General features: G+C 44.5%; 5 protein-coding genes across 5 annotated transcripts; 3 read left to right on the top strand and 2 right to left on the bottom strand.

The window, feature by feature from the left end:
- Window positions 1-565: 565 nt before the first annotated feature.
- On the top strand, window positions 566-1,608 carry VCUG_01348 (uncharacterized protein). Its single transcript, XM_008076175.1, has one exon. The coding sequence runs from the start codon at window positions 579-581 to the stop codon at window positions 1,587-1,589; it is 1,011 nt and encodes a 336-aa protein (XP_008074366.1). The 5' UTR covers window positions 566-578; the 3' UTR covers window positions 1,590-1,608.
- Window positions 1,609-2,022: 414 nt separating this feature from the next.
- VCUG_01347 (CMGC/CDK/CDK7 protein kinase) lies at window positions 2,023-3,167 on the bottom strand (the record flags this gene model as incomplete). The annotated part of the gene is made up of 1 exon (XM_008076174.1): window positions 2,023-3,167. One exon carries the CDS (start codon window positions 3,165-3,167, stop codon window positions 2,091-2,093), a length of 1,077 nt encoding a protein of 358 aa, XP_008074365.1. The 3' UTR covers window positions 2,023-2,090.
- A 1,617-nt stretch (window positions 3,168-4,784) lies between these two features.
- On the top strand, window positions 4,785-6,069 carry VCUG_01346 (uncharacterized protein; the record flags this gene model as incomplete). The annotated part of the gene is made up of 1 exon (XM_008076173.1): window positions 4,785-6,069. A coding segment is annotated over one exon (1,255 nt), but the record flags the coding sequence as incomplete, so codon positions are not given.
- Window positions 6,070-7,829: 1,760 nt separating this feature from the next.
- VCUG_01345 (uncharacterized protein) lies at window positions 7,830-11,958 on the top strand (the record flags this gene model as incomplete). Its single annotated transcript, XM_008076172.1, has 1 exon — window positions 7,830-11,958. The coding sequence occupies one exon, from the start codon at window positions 7,830-7,832 to the stop codon at window positions 11,124-11,126; it is 3,297 nt and encodes a 1,098-aa protein (XP_008074363.1). The 3' UTR covers window positions 11,127-11,958.
- On the bottom strand, window positions 11,721-14,751 carry VCUG_01344 (uncharacterized protein; the record flags this gene model as incomplete). Its single annotated transcript, XM_008076171.1, has 1 exon — window positions 11,721-14,751. The coding sequence occupies one exon, from the start codon at window positions 14,749-14,751 to the stop codon at window positions 12,154-12,156; it is 2,598 nt and encodes an 865-aa protein (XP_008074362.1). The 3' UTR covers window positions 11,721-12,153.
- Window positions 14,752-15,977: the final 1,226 nt, after the last annotated feature.

Raw genomic sequence — 15,977 nt, 5'->3', positions numbered from 1 at the left:
TATCATACTGATAGATATATTTGTGCTATTTTATGACATGCTTTTTAGGTAAAGTTACGGTGTATTATTGCTAATTATATTTTTTGTTATGGAAACGGGAGTGGAGCGGATATTGAAATGTTTTTGTATGGCTTACAGTGAAAAATTGAACAAATGATGGAACGGTTTGTATGCTTTGTTATGAAAGATGAATTGTAATGGAATGCTTTTCGAGGCCAAGTCTAAAAAGGTAAAGGCCCTTTTTAGGATCATCCAAAAATCTATGTATCTCTGCAGAACATACACTTTAAACATAGCAATATGATCGCAGAATACACGTTAAACGTATAATCACATGTTTATGTGAATGGTACGCTGTGTTACTCTGATTTGCCATTTAATGTTAAAAATCTTGGAACAATTTCATCTGCTTTTCGCGGTTTAACGTTTTGTTGAACGGTAGATACGACACTACGCTTTAGTTCCAACAAATATGAACGATACCGCGATTGTTCTGTCATTTCCATCAATTCCTACGATTACCTTATTGAGAAGCGTTAAATAATTTTAGTATATAAGAAGAATGCATCGGTCTTCCCATGTATTTTGTGATATTCTGCGCAGCTTTGGTGGTTACCGCCTACTTATTTTACGATAAAGTAACTGCAGCACCAAAACCTAACGCTCAGAACAGTGGGCTAACTAATCATGTTGAGGTTCAAGGGTCGGTAGATCGATTACAAGTGGATCGTGATGAGCTTGGTTACAATGATGGTGGTTATGATACGGTTGATGATAAAGTTGATGACGCAGTTGATGATAAAGTTGATGACACAGTTGATGAAGAGCATCCGTCAGCCGATGCAGAAACAATTGTTGAACCGAGAAGTACTGGTGTTACGGGTGAAATGCATGGTCGCCTGTCATATTTAAAGGATTCGTTCCACAGAGGCGTGGGATATATCGGAAATCGAATTATGGATGGCTATCGGCAGTTTGGGAAAGGAGAAAATATCAAAAATCAAGATGATACGACAGAACTTGATAACAAACCATCAAGCGTGGAACCAAGAGAAACATTAGATTCGGTTGAAGAGGAGGTTGACGAGCAAGAACAAACTGATAGCAATGTACAAGACTCATCTGCTCATCAGAACGATACCTGCCAAGAAAAGAACAGCGAACAGCATTTAAGGATCCGTCGTGGTTCTGATGGTCGACATCACACCATTCTAAAAACCGAAGACGGTCAAAAGTTGCAACAAGAAGACGATGAAAACCCCGATCTAAATAATGATACATTAACAGACCAGACAGGCTCTTTAAATCCGAGCATGAGAGATGGTACTCATGAGAGTGCTATGTTAGATCATGGGGGATACGACGTGTTTCTGTCAAGAAAGAATGGTGTGTTTGGAGAAGGTGAACAGCAAGGCGACACGACATCGGACGCGCCCATCGAAGCGATGGAAATAGATGATGGAACAGTAAGTGCACCGCCAAAAGATTCGGAGGAAAACCGGCCGGAACTGAGGAATCGAGCTAAAAAGAATCGAAGGCTAACTACGACTGTTAATCGATCGGATATACCCTCTAACCCTACTAATTAAAAGTCTATAAAAGTGCTAATCGCCTTACTCACGGTTTAGACGTGGAATTCGCGTTGTTGCAGGTGTTTTTACTTGAATTTACAGATTATGTTTTTTGTCATGTCATTTACACAGATAAAACATTTTACCACCGCTGTTTAAGGAGGACCCTCTACTTCATGTTGACATTGTAAGTATTTACGACAAATGTGGTCGATAACGCGATCTTTACTTGATGCATTTCGATTTTGTTGGTTTTCCAAGCTGAGCTGGGGCCAAAATATTTTTACGCCCAATCTTTCTGTCCACCGTCTTGATCGCACTGCGAAAGATGCAACTTTTAGTCGCCGAGCAAACTGCATTTGGTGTGAACAAAATTTATAATCTTGACAGGGCTGTAAATTTGTTCTAATATTGGATTGAATTGACATTTCACAAGAATGCCACCCAAAAATACAAAATGTCTTTAATTAGAAGGATGAAAATGCAGGCAAACACTGAAAATACGTGTTTACGTAGATACTACGATCCATCCGATTCTTCGGTGGTCGTTTTGAGCGACATAATCAGATTCTTTGGCAGAGTAGGCTTATCTCCGTTACTGAAGTACGCATGCTTAAGCGCGTTATAGCTGCTTATCCTTTTCTGTGGTTCTAACACGAGCATCTTCTCGAGTAACTCAATTGCATCGTCGCTAGCACCCGTAAAGATAGTTTTCAGCGGCACCCTGGGATATGACGGCAGTTTAACAAAGTTTGACAGGGTGGACATGCCCGGCCACTCGTGTTCGGTTGGTGTTCCAAGCGCTCTGAAGATAACATCGAGCTGATTGAGATCGTTTTCGCCCGCAAAAAACGGAACTCGTAGAAAAAGCTCGGCAAATATGCAGCCGATTGACCACATATCAACGTTGAACCCGTAGATCCTAGCGCCATACAGCAATTCGGGCGCACGATACCACCTCGTGACCACGTAGCTCGTCATATTATCGCTCAAATCTCGCGACAAACCAAAATCTGCTATTTTCACGATGCCATTCGCGTCCAAAAGAATGTTATTCGGCTTGAGGTCGCGATGTACAATGAATTTGCGATGTATGGCGTACACGCCCTTCATCACCATGAGCATGATAGCTTTTATGTCACTTGGCATTATCACAAGCTTTTTGTTTTTGACGATCTCTTCCAGGTTGTATGGTGCATATTCCAACGCCATATTTACGCAGTTGTTGTGGAAGAACACTTCAAAGAGTGTGAGCACATATTTGCTCCGTATCCTTTGCATGTTTTTTATCTCTCGTATGGTGCTCAGATCTATGCCCGTGGTGCTGCTGTAGTGCTTTATTTTTTTGATGGCTACCATCGATACGCCCTTTGTGCCAGAGGCGTCCTTCAAAATTTTGTGCGGGCCCTTTGATTCCACCATTTGAGCGAGGTATACCACGGCATACGTGCCCTCGCCCAATTTTTTTTGCCTTATGTAGCTCAGCATAGGGGATGCTCTAAATCGCACTTTTTTGCTGCCTACACAGCCATCATGAGGATGCACTACCGAGCCTCTTTGGGTGAAGAAAACTGTGCAATCAGCATGTGAATGCATTAGTGCCAGGAAATGGAACGTACACCACGTCCTGATTTACTGCAAATGACCGGTTATCAGACGTTTTGAGGGTAGTTGCGGTGCAGCTGAGGAATCAGAGGTGAGCAAATTGAAGAATACAATGAGGGAGTGCTGGTGGTATGATAAATCGTTGAACAGAGGTTGTTGTTTGTGGTGGTAGACATTAAAAAATGCTTTTTACAAGCACTGGCAGTACCTGCACACATCGGAAGATGCTCAACAATTTTTACATGGTAATATGTCCCGTTGGGAAGAACGTGTAGATCACCAAGAAGCGAATAAACATAGGTTAAATAGAAAATTTGTGTTTGGCCCCTGCCACGCTCCCCATTTTTAAGGTATCTAGATCAAACTTTGATCTTGAACCGTATTTTGCACATATTTATGAACACCTTCATGTATAGCCTGCTAATTGGTTAGAAATACGTTCGTGTGCCATGTTCAAGTATTTTCTCTATGCCACAGAAACGATCGCTTTCCAATCTAACCTTCTCAATTTGCACGCCTGTACCCGCGATCGCATTTAACATTTCATGATTCGTTCTGACACTCCGCTATTGTTCGTCCGGATAACACTGCCGCGTAAGAAGATAAGTAAATAATTTTTAAAGCCAAGAAATAGAGTAGCAGCGCCAAAACAAAACCAATAAATTTACCTCTACCTCAATGCTCTCACAACACTGCAAATAAGTTTACTAGCAGCTCAATGCATATATCGTACGATAAATTCATTTCGGCAACAAAACGTACAACGCGTTAGTTCGTTGTAAAAGAAAATGAACGTAATTACACCATGGTAGAATACGTCGCTACATTACTTCGTAAATATCAGCAGTTAAATATTCATTTTAAATAAACTATAAATTAATTTAAATACGATCACTAATCCTGAGGGTCTCCTACCTCAATCACTGCTGTTCCATCATTCACAGTTCTATGGATGATCACACTCGTAAGGGTATGTTGCTGAGCCGGCAGGCATCAGCTGAGCGGGTACCAAATTTACGCACCGTTTCAGCAGGGCATCGGTTGGTGAGCGTTTGATGTTTAATTGTGAATTTATCAGAATGCTGTACTTTATCTTTTGCGATCAATCTGCATGTTTTGGAACATACCACTCAGTGCGCAGTGCACAGCAAATAAAAAAACGTGCTTTTAGTAAAAAATGCTTTGGCACCGTGTGCTTTACAAGGATGTGGATGAGATGCGAAGGGCACGTTGTACAAATCTGATCGCTAAAATGTGCTATGAGCCGTGGTGCGGCAGCTGAGCACAAACAGTGGTTTGCTAGGAAATGTCCAGTGGGTGACAACAGCATTCATTCTCTCTAAAAATGATCCGTTCATCACAACTACGGCTCACACCCAATTTATCACGTAATTACGCTTTAATTATCATTTTTCTCTCATCTACAAAATCATATCTCAAACGTTTCATCGTGCGCATTCCATTACGCACTCATCCTTTCTTCCTTGTTCGATAATAAATTAATTATCACCGTGCCACGCTCAATCCTCTTTCTCATCTTTGTTCGATGATAAATTAACTACAAACTGATAAAAGAACAAAAATTTTAAAAATAAGGACTCCCGTAAGAATGAGAAAAATTTTTGTATTCCATGCGCTACGCACTTTCTCACCAATTACACCGTTCATCACGCCTTTCTTCGTGGAGAAGAAGCAGATTAAGAACACTTCGTTCCACAACAGTGTCATTCCGTTCTTCTTCATTTCCGGCTTTTTGGCCAGTCTTGTTGGTCCGCTATTCGTTGAGCACTTCGGCGAAAAAAACATTTTGATCTGGGACACGGTCCTTGATCTGATCTTCCTTGCATGTTTCTTCATCATACCGAACGGTCGGGTCGCTCCGCTCGTTCTGATTACGTGCATGCATGGCGCAAGCTCGAGTCTCAGCCTGCTAACGAAGGGCATGCTGTATGCAGAGGGCGGATCAAGAGAGAAAACGTACAGCACGTTCAATGTGATAAAACGCGTGAGCAGCATTCTCTCGTCGTGGATCGGTCAGGACCTGTTCTTTGCCTCGTCGGAGTACTCGCCCGCGCTCATCCTGTCCATATTGTCAACCACATGCTGTCTGGCCACGGCATTCTTTCTCACCGGAACGGTGAAAAAAGCAGAGAATACGCTGTTCACTACTGCACGCGTGCTTACGCGTGACTCGTTCACCCGCAATTACGTATTTTTCAGCGTGCTCAACATCATCGCATCAACCATTTACATATCGTTTGCGTTCTACTCAGCCAACATTTTCATAGAACGGCGAAAAAATACAAATCTGGCAAGCAACGTAATCGGCAGAGTGCTGTACTACGCCTTGCTGCCCTTCCGTGCGCTGATATTTCTGTTCATCAAAGCGCTCTCGCTCGTAATGCCCATAAAATACGATCCAAAATACGACGAAGAAAAGCTCATTTTCGGTTACGTAGACGGCATCGCCAAGATAGTATCTGTGCTGTTCTCCACTCTGCTCACCAGGAGACGCTACGAAACAAGCACTCTTGCATACATCTCACTGTTTCTTGTTCTGCTTTCCATCGTAGCCACCTTCCTCATGGGTTATACGTCCACGCTCATCTCGTCCTATTTATGTTATGTATTTGGTGCCACACTTTCCAACACGCTGCTAATGCTTACACATTCAGGATTTAACAAAGCACCGCATCTTCCGACATTACTTGGCATCAATCTCACCATTTCCAGCGGCATTCATATTGGTATCAGCTATTTCAGCAGATGGAAGAAGATGAACGCAAACCAAAAGATGTACCTGTATTTAGGATCGTCCATTGTTTTGTACTTGGTGGCACTTTCAGTGCGATGGACCAGCTAGAGCAATTAAACTAGACCTGTCATTTTAGCACGTGTTCTGGATGCTTGCCATGTCTACGGCAGCATTTTACCGCTTTATCGGATCAAAGCCGGCTGCCACGCTCGTCCGAATCATTTCATGATGCTGGCAAAAGGGCAGCATCTGATCTGTGATGCCCACTCAGAACAGTCTTTCCAGTTCCTGTCCAAAGCATCCTCTATCGATCACCACTTTTACACCCATTAGAACGGATCTACCCGTTGCTGTTCGATATATCATTAATTACCAACCATTTCTAATACATGTGTAGATCACCTCTACACGTTACTAAGCACCCGCTCCCCGTACATGTCCCTATCTAACCGTAGCGCGCTAATACATACCAAATCGCGCACAGTGCTCTCTTCGTTGCCAGGGGTCCTTTCTTGAGCGTCGTATTTAATGGCCAATCCGGTATTAATGCATTTTAGGAAACATCCTTATAAATTTTAATTTTTGTAATAAATACTGAATTAGTCATTATAAACGCAAAATTGTTAGAACAGCTGTATTTAAAGAATTTTATGCAGCATTGCTATTGATGACACGGTTTGTTCCCTATGACTTTTATGGGTAGCCTATGATCTCACAATATGCCGTGATAGATGAAAACAGTCATAAATCTAAAACATTTTGATAATCTACCCAAAATTATCAATATTATTCGAAAACGGCTGTGAAAGCTGTCGGTAAGTTTGAAGAAAAAAATAAAAATTTTTATTCCGCACTAGCTGCGCTATTTCCGTTTATAAAACGAGTAAAGCTGCACTACCCATTAAATGATGTTTCCTTCTTCTATATGTCGTGTTATGTTTTTTCTCTTGTCTAGGATCTTTTGGCAGGCGTTAATAACTTAACTTCCATTTGTTGATCATGTAATTTTAATATTGTAAGTAAATGATGACTAAATGCGTCTCAGAAAAAATGAGTTTTAGAACAGCTTTTGCTCTTCATTCAGTGTAAATGCTTGGAACAAAATTTTTTTTTTCAACGGGTCAAATAATTTATTACCATCTAACTGACCAATCAGCTTTTGAGCTGTCTTTTTATCTATTGAATGAATGAATAATGATTTTGCACAAAATAAAAAATTAGGAACTGTTTGTTACTCCGTTTGTGCAGAACAACACTTCGCTCAACCATAGAAACGATACAAATGGTACGATTTTTGGATAGCAGTTAAGTCTTGAACCGGTAATATATCGAAAAATGCAAGACAGGTAAAAGCAACGGAAAATGTGACATGATGCACCGAAAAAGAAAGTCTTATTCGTAATGTTGTAACGAAAATAGAATTAATTTGCATTCGTTTGCCACAAATATGTCTGGTATAGAAGCAGAAAGGAGAAGGAACACAACGTTTTCTCAGCGCCAACACTCAGGTCACCGAACACCAAAAACCTATCTGCCTTCAAAGCTTTCCAAAGATCGTACCGTAATGAAAGTCTGTTCTTAACCAACTAGCACTCGCTCCAATACATGAACAGGGATACGACAAGTAGGCAACAGAACCTTGTTCCGTTCTATAAACGATGCTAATTTAGCTATCATAGGAATAAAAATAGAACAACAAGCGATCTCTAACGGTAGCACAAACAGGTACGGCAAAATGTGTATTTGTACTTTGGATACATTCTTAAATTTATTTAAAGCCATTCCCAAAATCGTTAAATCAGCTGTTAGGCCCATTCTCACGCAACAATCCCTTACCTACCCCATCCCGCGCACAAATCGTCCATTCTTCTTTTTTTGTACCGCTCCATCCCCACAAAATGTACAAGAACCACATCCTGGCATACAACGACTTTCTCTCCTCAATCCCCCACATAATACGCACAATACCATCCCTAAAGATCAACAACATACAAATAACCGTAACAGACGTGCTGTTCGACAGACCGGTACTAGCAGACGACACCATAACCAAACTGCTGCCCAACGACTGTGTGGAGGGCATGCGCAGCTACAGGGGACGAATGCACGTAAAAGTACATGTAAACGATGGTATACGTGGATGGGACGAGCTCAAAAGTGCCGGCTACTTTCCTGTGATGGTGGGATCGAGGCTGTGCCACAACGAGATAAATGAGGAGCAGCTCACGAGCTACTATGATGATGTGGGCGATGGACTGGGCGAGGCGAGGGGCGGATACTTCGTGATTGACGGCTTTGAGAAGGTGGTGCGCTTTTTGATCGTGCCCAAGCGCAACTTTCCGTTTTTGATACAGCGTGAGTCCTTTAGAGCTAAGAATGCCATGTTTACGGCAAAGGCTGTGGAGTACCGCTCGGTGTATTGTGAAGTGGGCCATGTGCTTTATTTCCACCTAATGACCGACGAGAACGTGATGATGCGCTTTACGCTCAAGAGACGCGAGTACAGCGTGCCTGTCATTCTTGTTCTTAAGGCCCTCAAGGACGTAACAGACAGGCAAATTCTTGATTTGCTCGGTGTGGAGGGCCGGTTTATCCTGGACACGGGCGTAACAACCGCAAATGCACAGAAAATGCTCGGTGCTAAGTTTGCATCCCTTGGCATTAACGTGCTTGATGCCATTCTTCCCCATCTGCGCACATATAGCGATAAGTTTGATCTGCTGATTCTCATTCTGAGGAGACTCAGAGATGAGGAGTACGATGATATGGATGCGCTCAGCTCGCAGGAACTGTTTGGTGTGCGGCAACTGTTCTCGGGGCTGCTCAGGGACAAGCTGGAGGAGGGACTGGAAGTGCTGCGCTACGTACTTACGGAGAGCGAGGGCACAAACGAGGGTAGGAGCAAGAAAAAGGAAAGCGGGAAGATGCGTGACGAGCTGGCAAAAGCGAATAACACCCCAAATGACAGCGGCTCCGGCAGCAAAGTAGTGCTCACAGCAAACGATGTGCTGAAAAAACTCCGTTTCAACGTGGCCAAGCGTGCTGAGCATTTCCTTGCAACAGGCAATCTCATCCTCAGAACAAACGACCTCCTGCAAACAACCGGGCTGGCAGTGCTGGCAGAGCGTATAAACACGTACCGCTTCATAAGTCATTTTGAGAGCGTCAACAGAGGTGCATTCTTCGCAATGCTTAAGACCACGAGTGTACGTGCACTGCGCCCAGAAAGCTTTGGCTTTCTTTGTCCAGTACATACGCCTGACGGTGCACCGTGCGGGCTAATCGTGCACATGGCGATGGATGCAATCGTTGGTCGGGACGAGGAATTGCGGGTCAAGGGCTGCTTGGTGGGAAGTAGGCGGCTGGTGGTTGATGGACGGGTTGTGGGATATGTTGATGACCGGTTCAGTGAGTATTTGAGGAGAAGGAGACGAGCTGAGGGATTAAAAATTGAGATTGTGGACAGGAAAGGCGCTGTTTATGTGTTCGGTGGTGCTGGACGGCTTATGAGAAAGGTCCTGGACGGGGGTGTTGAGGTGTATGTGGGGGTGATGGAGCAGGTTGATGCCGTTGTACTGAACGAATGTGAAAAGGGGGAGATGGAGATCAGAGATTGTGAAAATAGGAATGGAGAGTACGGAGCAAAGACCACTCGTAGCAAGGGAAACACTGTCAATGCGCATGATTACAGGTATAAAAACAATGAAAACATGCATAAACGGGAATATATTAATGAGAAGAATCTAAGCTATAGAAACGGAGCAAACACGCATGAATTAGGTCGTAAAGACGAAGAGCAGAGCCATAAAAAAGGAGAATATGTGCATAAACAGGATGTTAAGGATAGCGGACATAACGAAGCGCTCAATAGCACGGCCAATCGCGTAGCGCTCGACCAGCACAATGCTGCGGCGCACACGTCGCAATACCTAAAAATGCCCGTGTACAGAGAACGGCCAAACGCGCGTTTCTTCTCGTACGTTGCCTCAACCATTCCCTTCTCAGATTACAACCAGTCTCCGCGTAACATGTACCAGTGCCAGATGGCCAAGCAGGCCATGGCTTATCCCACGTTTGCGTACGAGAGACGCACGGATAGCAAATTCTACGTGCTCAATAACATGCAAAGACCGCTGATTGGTACGTTCTTGAGCGCATTGCTTGGCACAAACGTGTACATAGCGGTGCTCTCGTACACATCGTATGATATGGAAGACGCGATGGTCATCAACAAGGGCGCAATAGAGCGGGGACTGTTTGACGGATACGTTTACATAACGAAGGTGGTCGAGCGCACAGACGGTGTGGTACTTCCTGATGTGGGCGAGTTACTGATGGACGGCAGCGTGCTTTATGTGAAGGACGGGGAGAGCGTAAAGTACACAGGGGAATGTGCACGTGTGCACCGTGTGCGGGTAACGGACACTCTCGCCATAATTACGCTGCGCGTGAGAAGGTCACCCCAGATCGGTGACAAGTTCTGTAGCAGACATGGACAGAAGGGCGTGCTTAGCTACCGATACAGAGCTGTTGATCTGCCGTTCAACGAACATGGCATGGTGCCTGATCTTATCATCAATCCGCATGCGTTCCCAAGCAGAATGACGGTCGGTATGATGATGGAGATGCTTGCAGGTACTGTGGCAGTGGTAAAGGGCGAACGGTACGCGTGCCCGCCCTTCAAGGAGTACGGCCGTGCGCACACACACGAGTACTTCTGCGAGCAGCTGCAAGCGCTGGGTCTGAACTACTACGGAAACGAAACGCTGTACTCCGGTGTGACCGGTCAACCGCTCCAGGCACGCGTGTTCACAGGCATGTGCTACTACCAGCGACTCAGGCACATGGTGAGTGATAAGTGGCAGGTACGCTCCGTAGGACCTGTCCAGGCGCAGACACGACAGCCCATAAAAGGACGAAAGAAGGGTGGGGGTGTACGTTTCGGTGAGATGGAACGTGATGCTCTGATAGCACACGGCTGCGCGTACCTTCTGTCCGATCGTCTTATGGAATGTTCCGATAAAACAGCGTTCGAGTACTGCGAGCAGTGCAAAACGTTCCTTTTCGCAAGAAACGGCGAGTGCTTGTGTGGGTGCAAGCGTGTTAAGGTGGTTTATTTGCCGTACGTTTTTAAGTATCTGTGCACGGAGCTGTTGGGGATGAACATCTTCGTTGAGGTTGATGTTGGGCTGTAGAGCAAATCAACGACAATGCGGCTGCCCATCGGTGCCTCGATAGGATTTGCACCGCGATTTTAGTAAATTATCCTTTGCTGCTAGCTTTAGTCTTGGTACACCGCTATCAGTGGTATTTGATGTGCGGTTTGATTAACTTTGATGTGAAGAGACTGTGAGCACTGAATATCCTGCGGGAAGGGACCGCGCGAACTGAGTGTTTTATGAGGATAAGGCTTGGAATGGAATATACCACGGAGATAGGGCCTGCCGATGAATGTTTATAAAAATCAAATTGAACAGAACCACACGGTCAAACACACACAATTGCGTTCTTTACGGCTGTGACGCTGTTGCCGTTGGTTCAGAAATGGTTCGTCATTGTGAGCACGTTTGTTAACGTAGAAGGAAATGAAATGGTTATTGTTGCCTTAATGGCACGGATCTGTACGTTACGAGGATGTTGTATTGATGGAGAAGGAGGAAATAAAACATCCATGGTAGCGTAGCACGATGCAATAAATCATGTCTTTTCGTGGAAGAATAAGGAAATGAATTGGTTTTATCATTCGTTTCTACCGCAGTAGAGCAAAGGTTTTGTGTTGTTACGTCTGTTGGAGGAGTGCACGCGCCAATGCTGAGCACTTTGTTGGAGCACGATGCAACGTTTGCACACATCAGCCGAGCGGTGGGAATATCGTGTTCGTATGGAACGATCGCACAGAATGAGCTTTAAATCCGGATCAGCAGGTAAAAGCGTGGTGTATAAGGGCTGTTCTACAGGTATGCCAGGATTATGGGCAGTGTGTAAGTCATTGGTAGGGACAGTGCTGGTGTATTTTACCATGTAATGTGGTAAAAGGGCCTGAGATTGATCTTGATAGCGTTCCTGATCGCATATGGGTGCAATGACATGCTCTGCGATCAACCATTAGGCATGCATGTGTAAGCACCTTCCCCAAAGAACACTTTTCACAGATCATACGTGCCATCAAAACAAATACTACGATTCAAAACAGTTCATCAATACATTTAATTTTCGTTGCCATCATTTCTTCTTTTGTTTCTTCTTCACCACCGGAGAGCTGCCCAAATCAAGATCGGCCGTCTTCAACGCCATTTTCTTACTCTTGTTCATCTTCTTCCTAGGTGTTAAGCACGTGCTCTTCCCTACGCTATCGCCAGCACCCTCGCTCACACGAATAGAATCAAACGGTTGTTCATCGTAAACACCGCTTGTGCACGTGCCATTGCTCTGTTCCGGTGGCGTAATAGCCGTTTTCTTCGTTTTTATACGTATCAAGCTCATTTTCTTGATGGTACGCTTTTGGTCCTGCTGTTGGTTCTCGCTGCCCTTATTTATCGCTTTCACCTCTTTGATCGTGCCGGTGGATGCACCGCATTCTTTAAAATTGCTTGCTTTCTTTGTTTGCACGTTTTTGTCCTTCTTTCCCGTGTTCTTTGCTGCTTTTTCGTTCTTTTTTGTAGCCGTAGAATTCTTTCCGCTTTTTTGCGCATTTTTCGTGCTTTTAGCGTTTTTTAACAACGAATCCTTGGCGGTCACCTCATCGGTATTTACGTCCTTAACGGTCACCTCATCGGTATTTACGTCCTTGGCGATCACCTCATCGGTATTTACGTCCTTGGCGGTCACCTCATCATTTCTTGTGCCCTTTACGTTTTCGATCCCCTCCCCTGTTTTATTTTCGTTTGCACCTACGGCCCCAGCATCACGTAAATCACCGGTATTGTGCTGTTGCCTTTCTTTCGCTTCTATTTTATTTGAAACGTTCGTACATGCATCGCTCTCCACCGCACTAAACGAGTCCTTTTTCGTGATGCTTTTAGCACACGCGCCTTCTTCTGCGTTGTCTATGGCACTCAGCCTTCGCATACGCTGCTGACCGCTCCTCGTGTCCTTACCAGCACACGTGTTCAACGAGTGGTGCTCATCACTGCCAATCGCTTGTGCATCTGATCGACCGCTGAGCAGTTCTTTCTCACTGCCATTTTGTACGCTCTTGCTGGGATGTTCCCGTGCTGCCGGTTTATTTTTGCTCAACTTCTCTCTAATCTCACGCAGCCCACATTTGTTATCATCTTTTCCCTTGCCAACCTGTCCACCGCTTCTCACACACACAAAATTGCGCATCGAGAGCTTCCTCTCATCCTTGTGCCCTGCGCACTCCTCCAGCACCCCGCAAAACTCATCAATCGTGCCCTCGTAGAACATGTCAAAGCATTCCATCATGTTCTTACACACGCTTTCCAAATTAACGAACACGCTCTTTCCGTTATTAGCGCGCACAACACGCGAAAAGTACTTAACGAGTTGCTTGACACCGTGTACTTTCAGACTCGTGCCCATCACTATGAGTAGCTGGCAGTTGCTGTCTTTCTTGGTCATGGTTGCTATGTAGTGGCTGTCGGGGTGTACCTGGTAGTAGTGGATTATGTTGGTGTTCATCATGCCTGTTACTAACTTGCGGCTTGTTCTTGGCGCTAACGTGTTCTTGGGCGTTTCGCTGATGGCCTTGTAGCTGCCCTCTACTTTGCTGGCGTGTACATCCTTGTGCTTGAGAGATTTCTGTTCTTTTGCGTTTTCTTTGCGATTTTGAACCGCTCTTTGTGGCTTAGTCTTGCTTTCCTTGGACTCACACCGGTCGTTTGTTCTCGTTTTGGTTTTATCCCCAGGTTGAGCACCGGTAATCATGGACCGGCTCTTGTCCGTGCTTTCATTCGTGAGCTCATCACGCAAACCTTTTCTGCCCGTGTTTTTGTCATTTTTTCCGATCTGTGCACTTGCATGTTCATTACCGGTGGCATGTCGTGATACGGTCTTTTTGCCCACACACTCTTCTTCCTCCACGGTACCATCCCTGTCCGTCATCACCTCTTTGTCCTTGAAACCCTCACTCATCCGCTTGTCACCCCCTCCAATTCCTTCGTTCTCTACCGCATCCATCCCACCGCACACCTTTGCTCCCTGCCCGTAATTCTTGGTCAAACATCTTTCACACTCCACTTCACAACCTCTTCCAAACGCTTCACGCTCCTCCCTCCCGAACTGCTTGCTATACCCGCAATACGTGCACACAAGCACGTTCAAATTACCGTGCAGATAAACCAGCTCGGTGCCAAAATCCTTGGTGCACTTCAGACCGGCACGTTCCTCCAGCCCATCCACATTCTGTGTGTAAACGCGCACTTTTTTTTCAAACTCGCGCACATGACTCAGAAAGTAATGGCCATGCGATGGCTGTGCGGCATCGACCGCCTGCTTCAGCTCGCTTATCACTTTTAGGTACGTGCTACGCGTCTCTTTATCGATTGTAAATCGATATGTGAAGATGTGTTCGCCGCGTATTTTATAGCGCTTTTTGAGTGTGGCGAAGAGACCGTCAGTTGAACGGAAATCAGGTATGTTGGACGGCACGCTTAGACCGGCCCCTACCACTATGACCGTGTTTTTGTTGGTGAATATGCTTTTGTTCGCTTGAACGTAGGACGCATCAATTTTTTTCATTTGGAATTTTGAAGGGCTGGAAGGGTGCCTGAGAATATGGAGGGTCGATGGGAAAGCGGTCCACGGTGCAGTTGGTACATTCGTTGTGAGACGTGAACAAATCCATTCAACTCCCTCCATACCCAGGATGTGCTGATTAGTTAAATTGATGGGGTGATTTAGGTTTTACAGTGGTGATATGCTCTTCCAATCGGGCTGTTCCTTATCAGCACGTACCACCCCCCTGATCAATCATTTAAACTATTCTGATGGTTTAAATCAATCACATCAAATTTTGAGCTCTTCTGTTTGAACGTGTCACGCTGGTATAAATGAAAGAAAAATTATCATTGCTATGAGGTGTGAACGAAGGAATAAATAAATTTAGTTCAAAGATAAGCTTTTTTACGAAAACACAAACTTACCTGTCGATCTATGCATGAGGAAGGGTAATAAATGATAAGTAAGGGATTTCTTCGTGAGGTACACGCTTATGTGGCAATTCAGGGTTAAATAGGGAATAAAATATGAAAATATAATTTATTTACGGTATTGCGTGGTGTTGATGAAACGAGCACTTTTGGTTAAAATTCTTTTTGCCCGTTCTTTCCATTATTGATCAAAAATTTTGCACAATTGCTAAAAGAGGAGAATACGCACAGAATAGCCTTGTACGTTTTATAATCTGCACATATTACAAAAAATGAGACTGTTATCAGTGTTGTGTTGTGTTTGATGGCGGATAAAACCGTTGAGTATTTGTTTTAAAACCAGAGTTGAGGTACCTGCTCTTTTCGAACCATGTTCCTGAGAACTACCTTACTACGAGCTCTTGGTTTCTTGAGGCTGTATTTCGTTTCAAACATCGAGGTGAGCAACAACCGGCAACTTGGCCAAAGAGAGTTCGACCAAAAGACCGTTTTGTATTGCACCGCGGGTGCAAAAGCACTTACTCCGTATTAATACATCGATTTGGCACACCCAACAGTAACTTTGTGAATTAAAAGAAGACCGTACTTCTCAGCCACCAGCTTTTTGTTGTTTACTTCCCCATCTTCCCATTAATACGTCTAATACCGTACGAATTACCGACAAGTGGGTGCTTAGTTCGGTGGCAGCGAATTGAGAGCCACCGGTAATTTTACATTTGTTAGACATAGCCATACATCACCAATTATCTGTCATGGGCAGTATTTCCACATAATACGCAATACCTCTCGCCTATGAGCGTTCTTTTGCTTATCACGTTGCACCTCGTATCCACAGCGCAAACCAACTCTTTTGGTGTACCACACCATAACGAATCGCATCGTGGTACGTGTAAATCACATAGAAATAACGTGGCGTTCCGTGTGTTGAACATTTTT

The sequence above is a fragment of the Vavraia culicis genome (assembly GCF_000192795.1).
Source record: "Vavraia culicis subsp. floridensis unplaced genomic scaffold supercont1.20, whole genome shotgun sequence".
NCBI classification, from domain to species: Eukaryota; Fungi; Microsporidia; family Pleistophoridae; genus Vavraia; species Vavraia culicis.
This window is presented reverse-complemented; position numbering and strand designations above follow the sequence as displayed.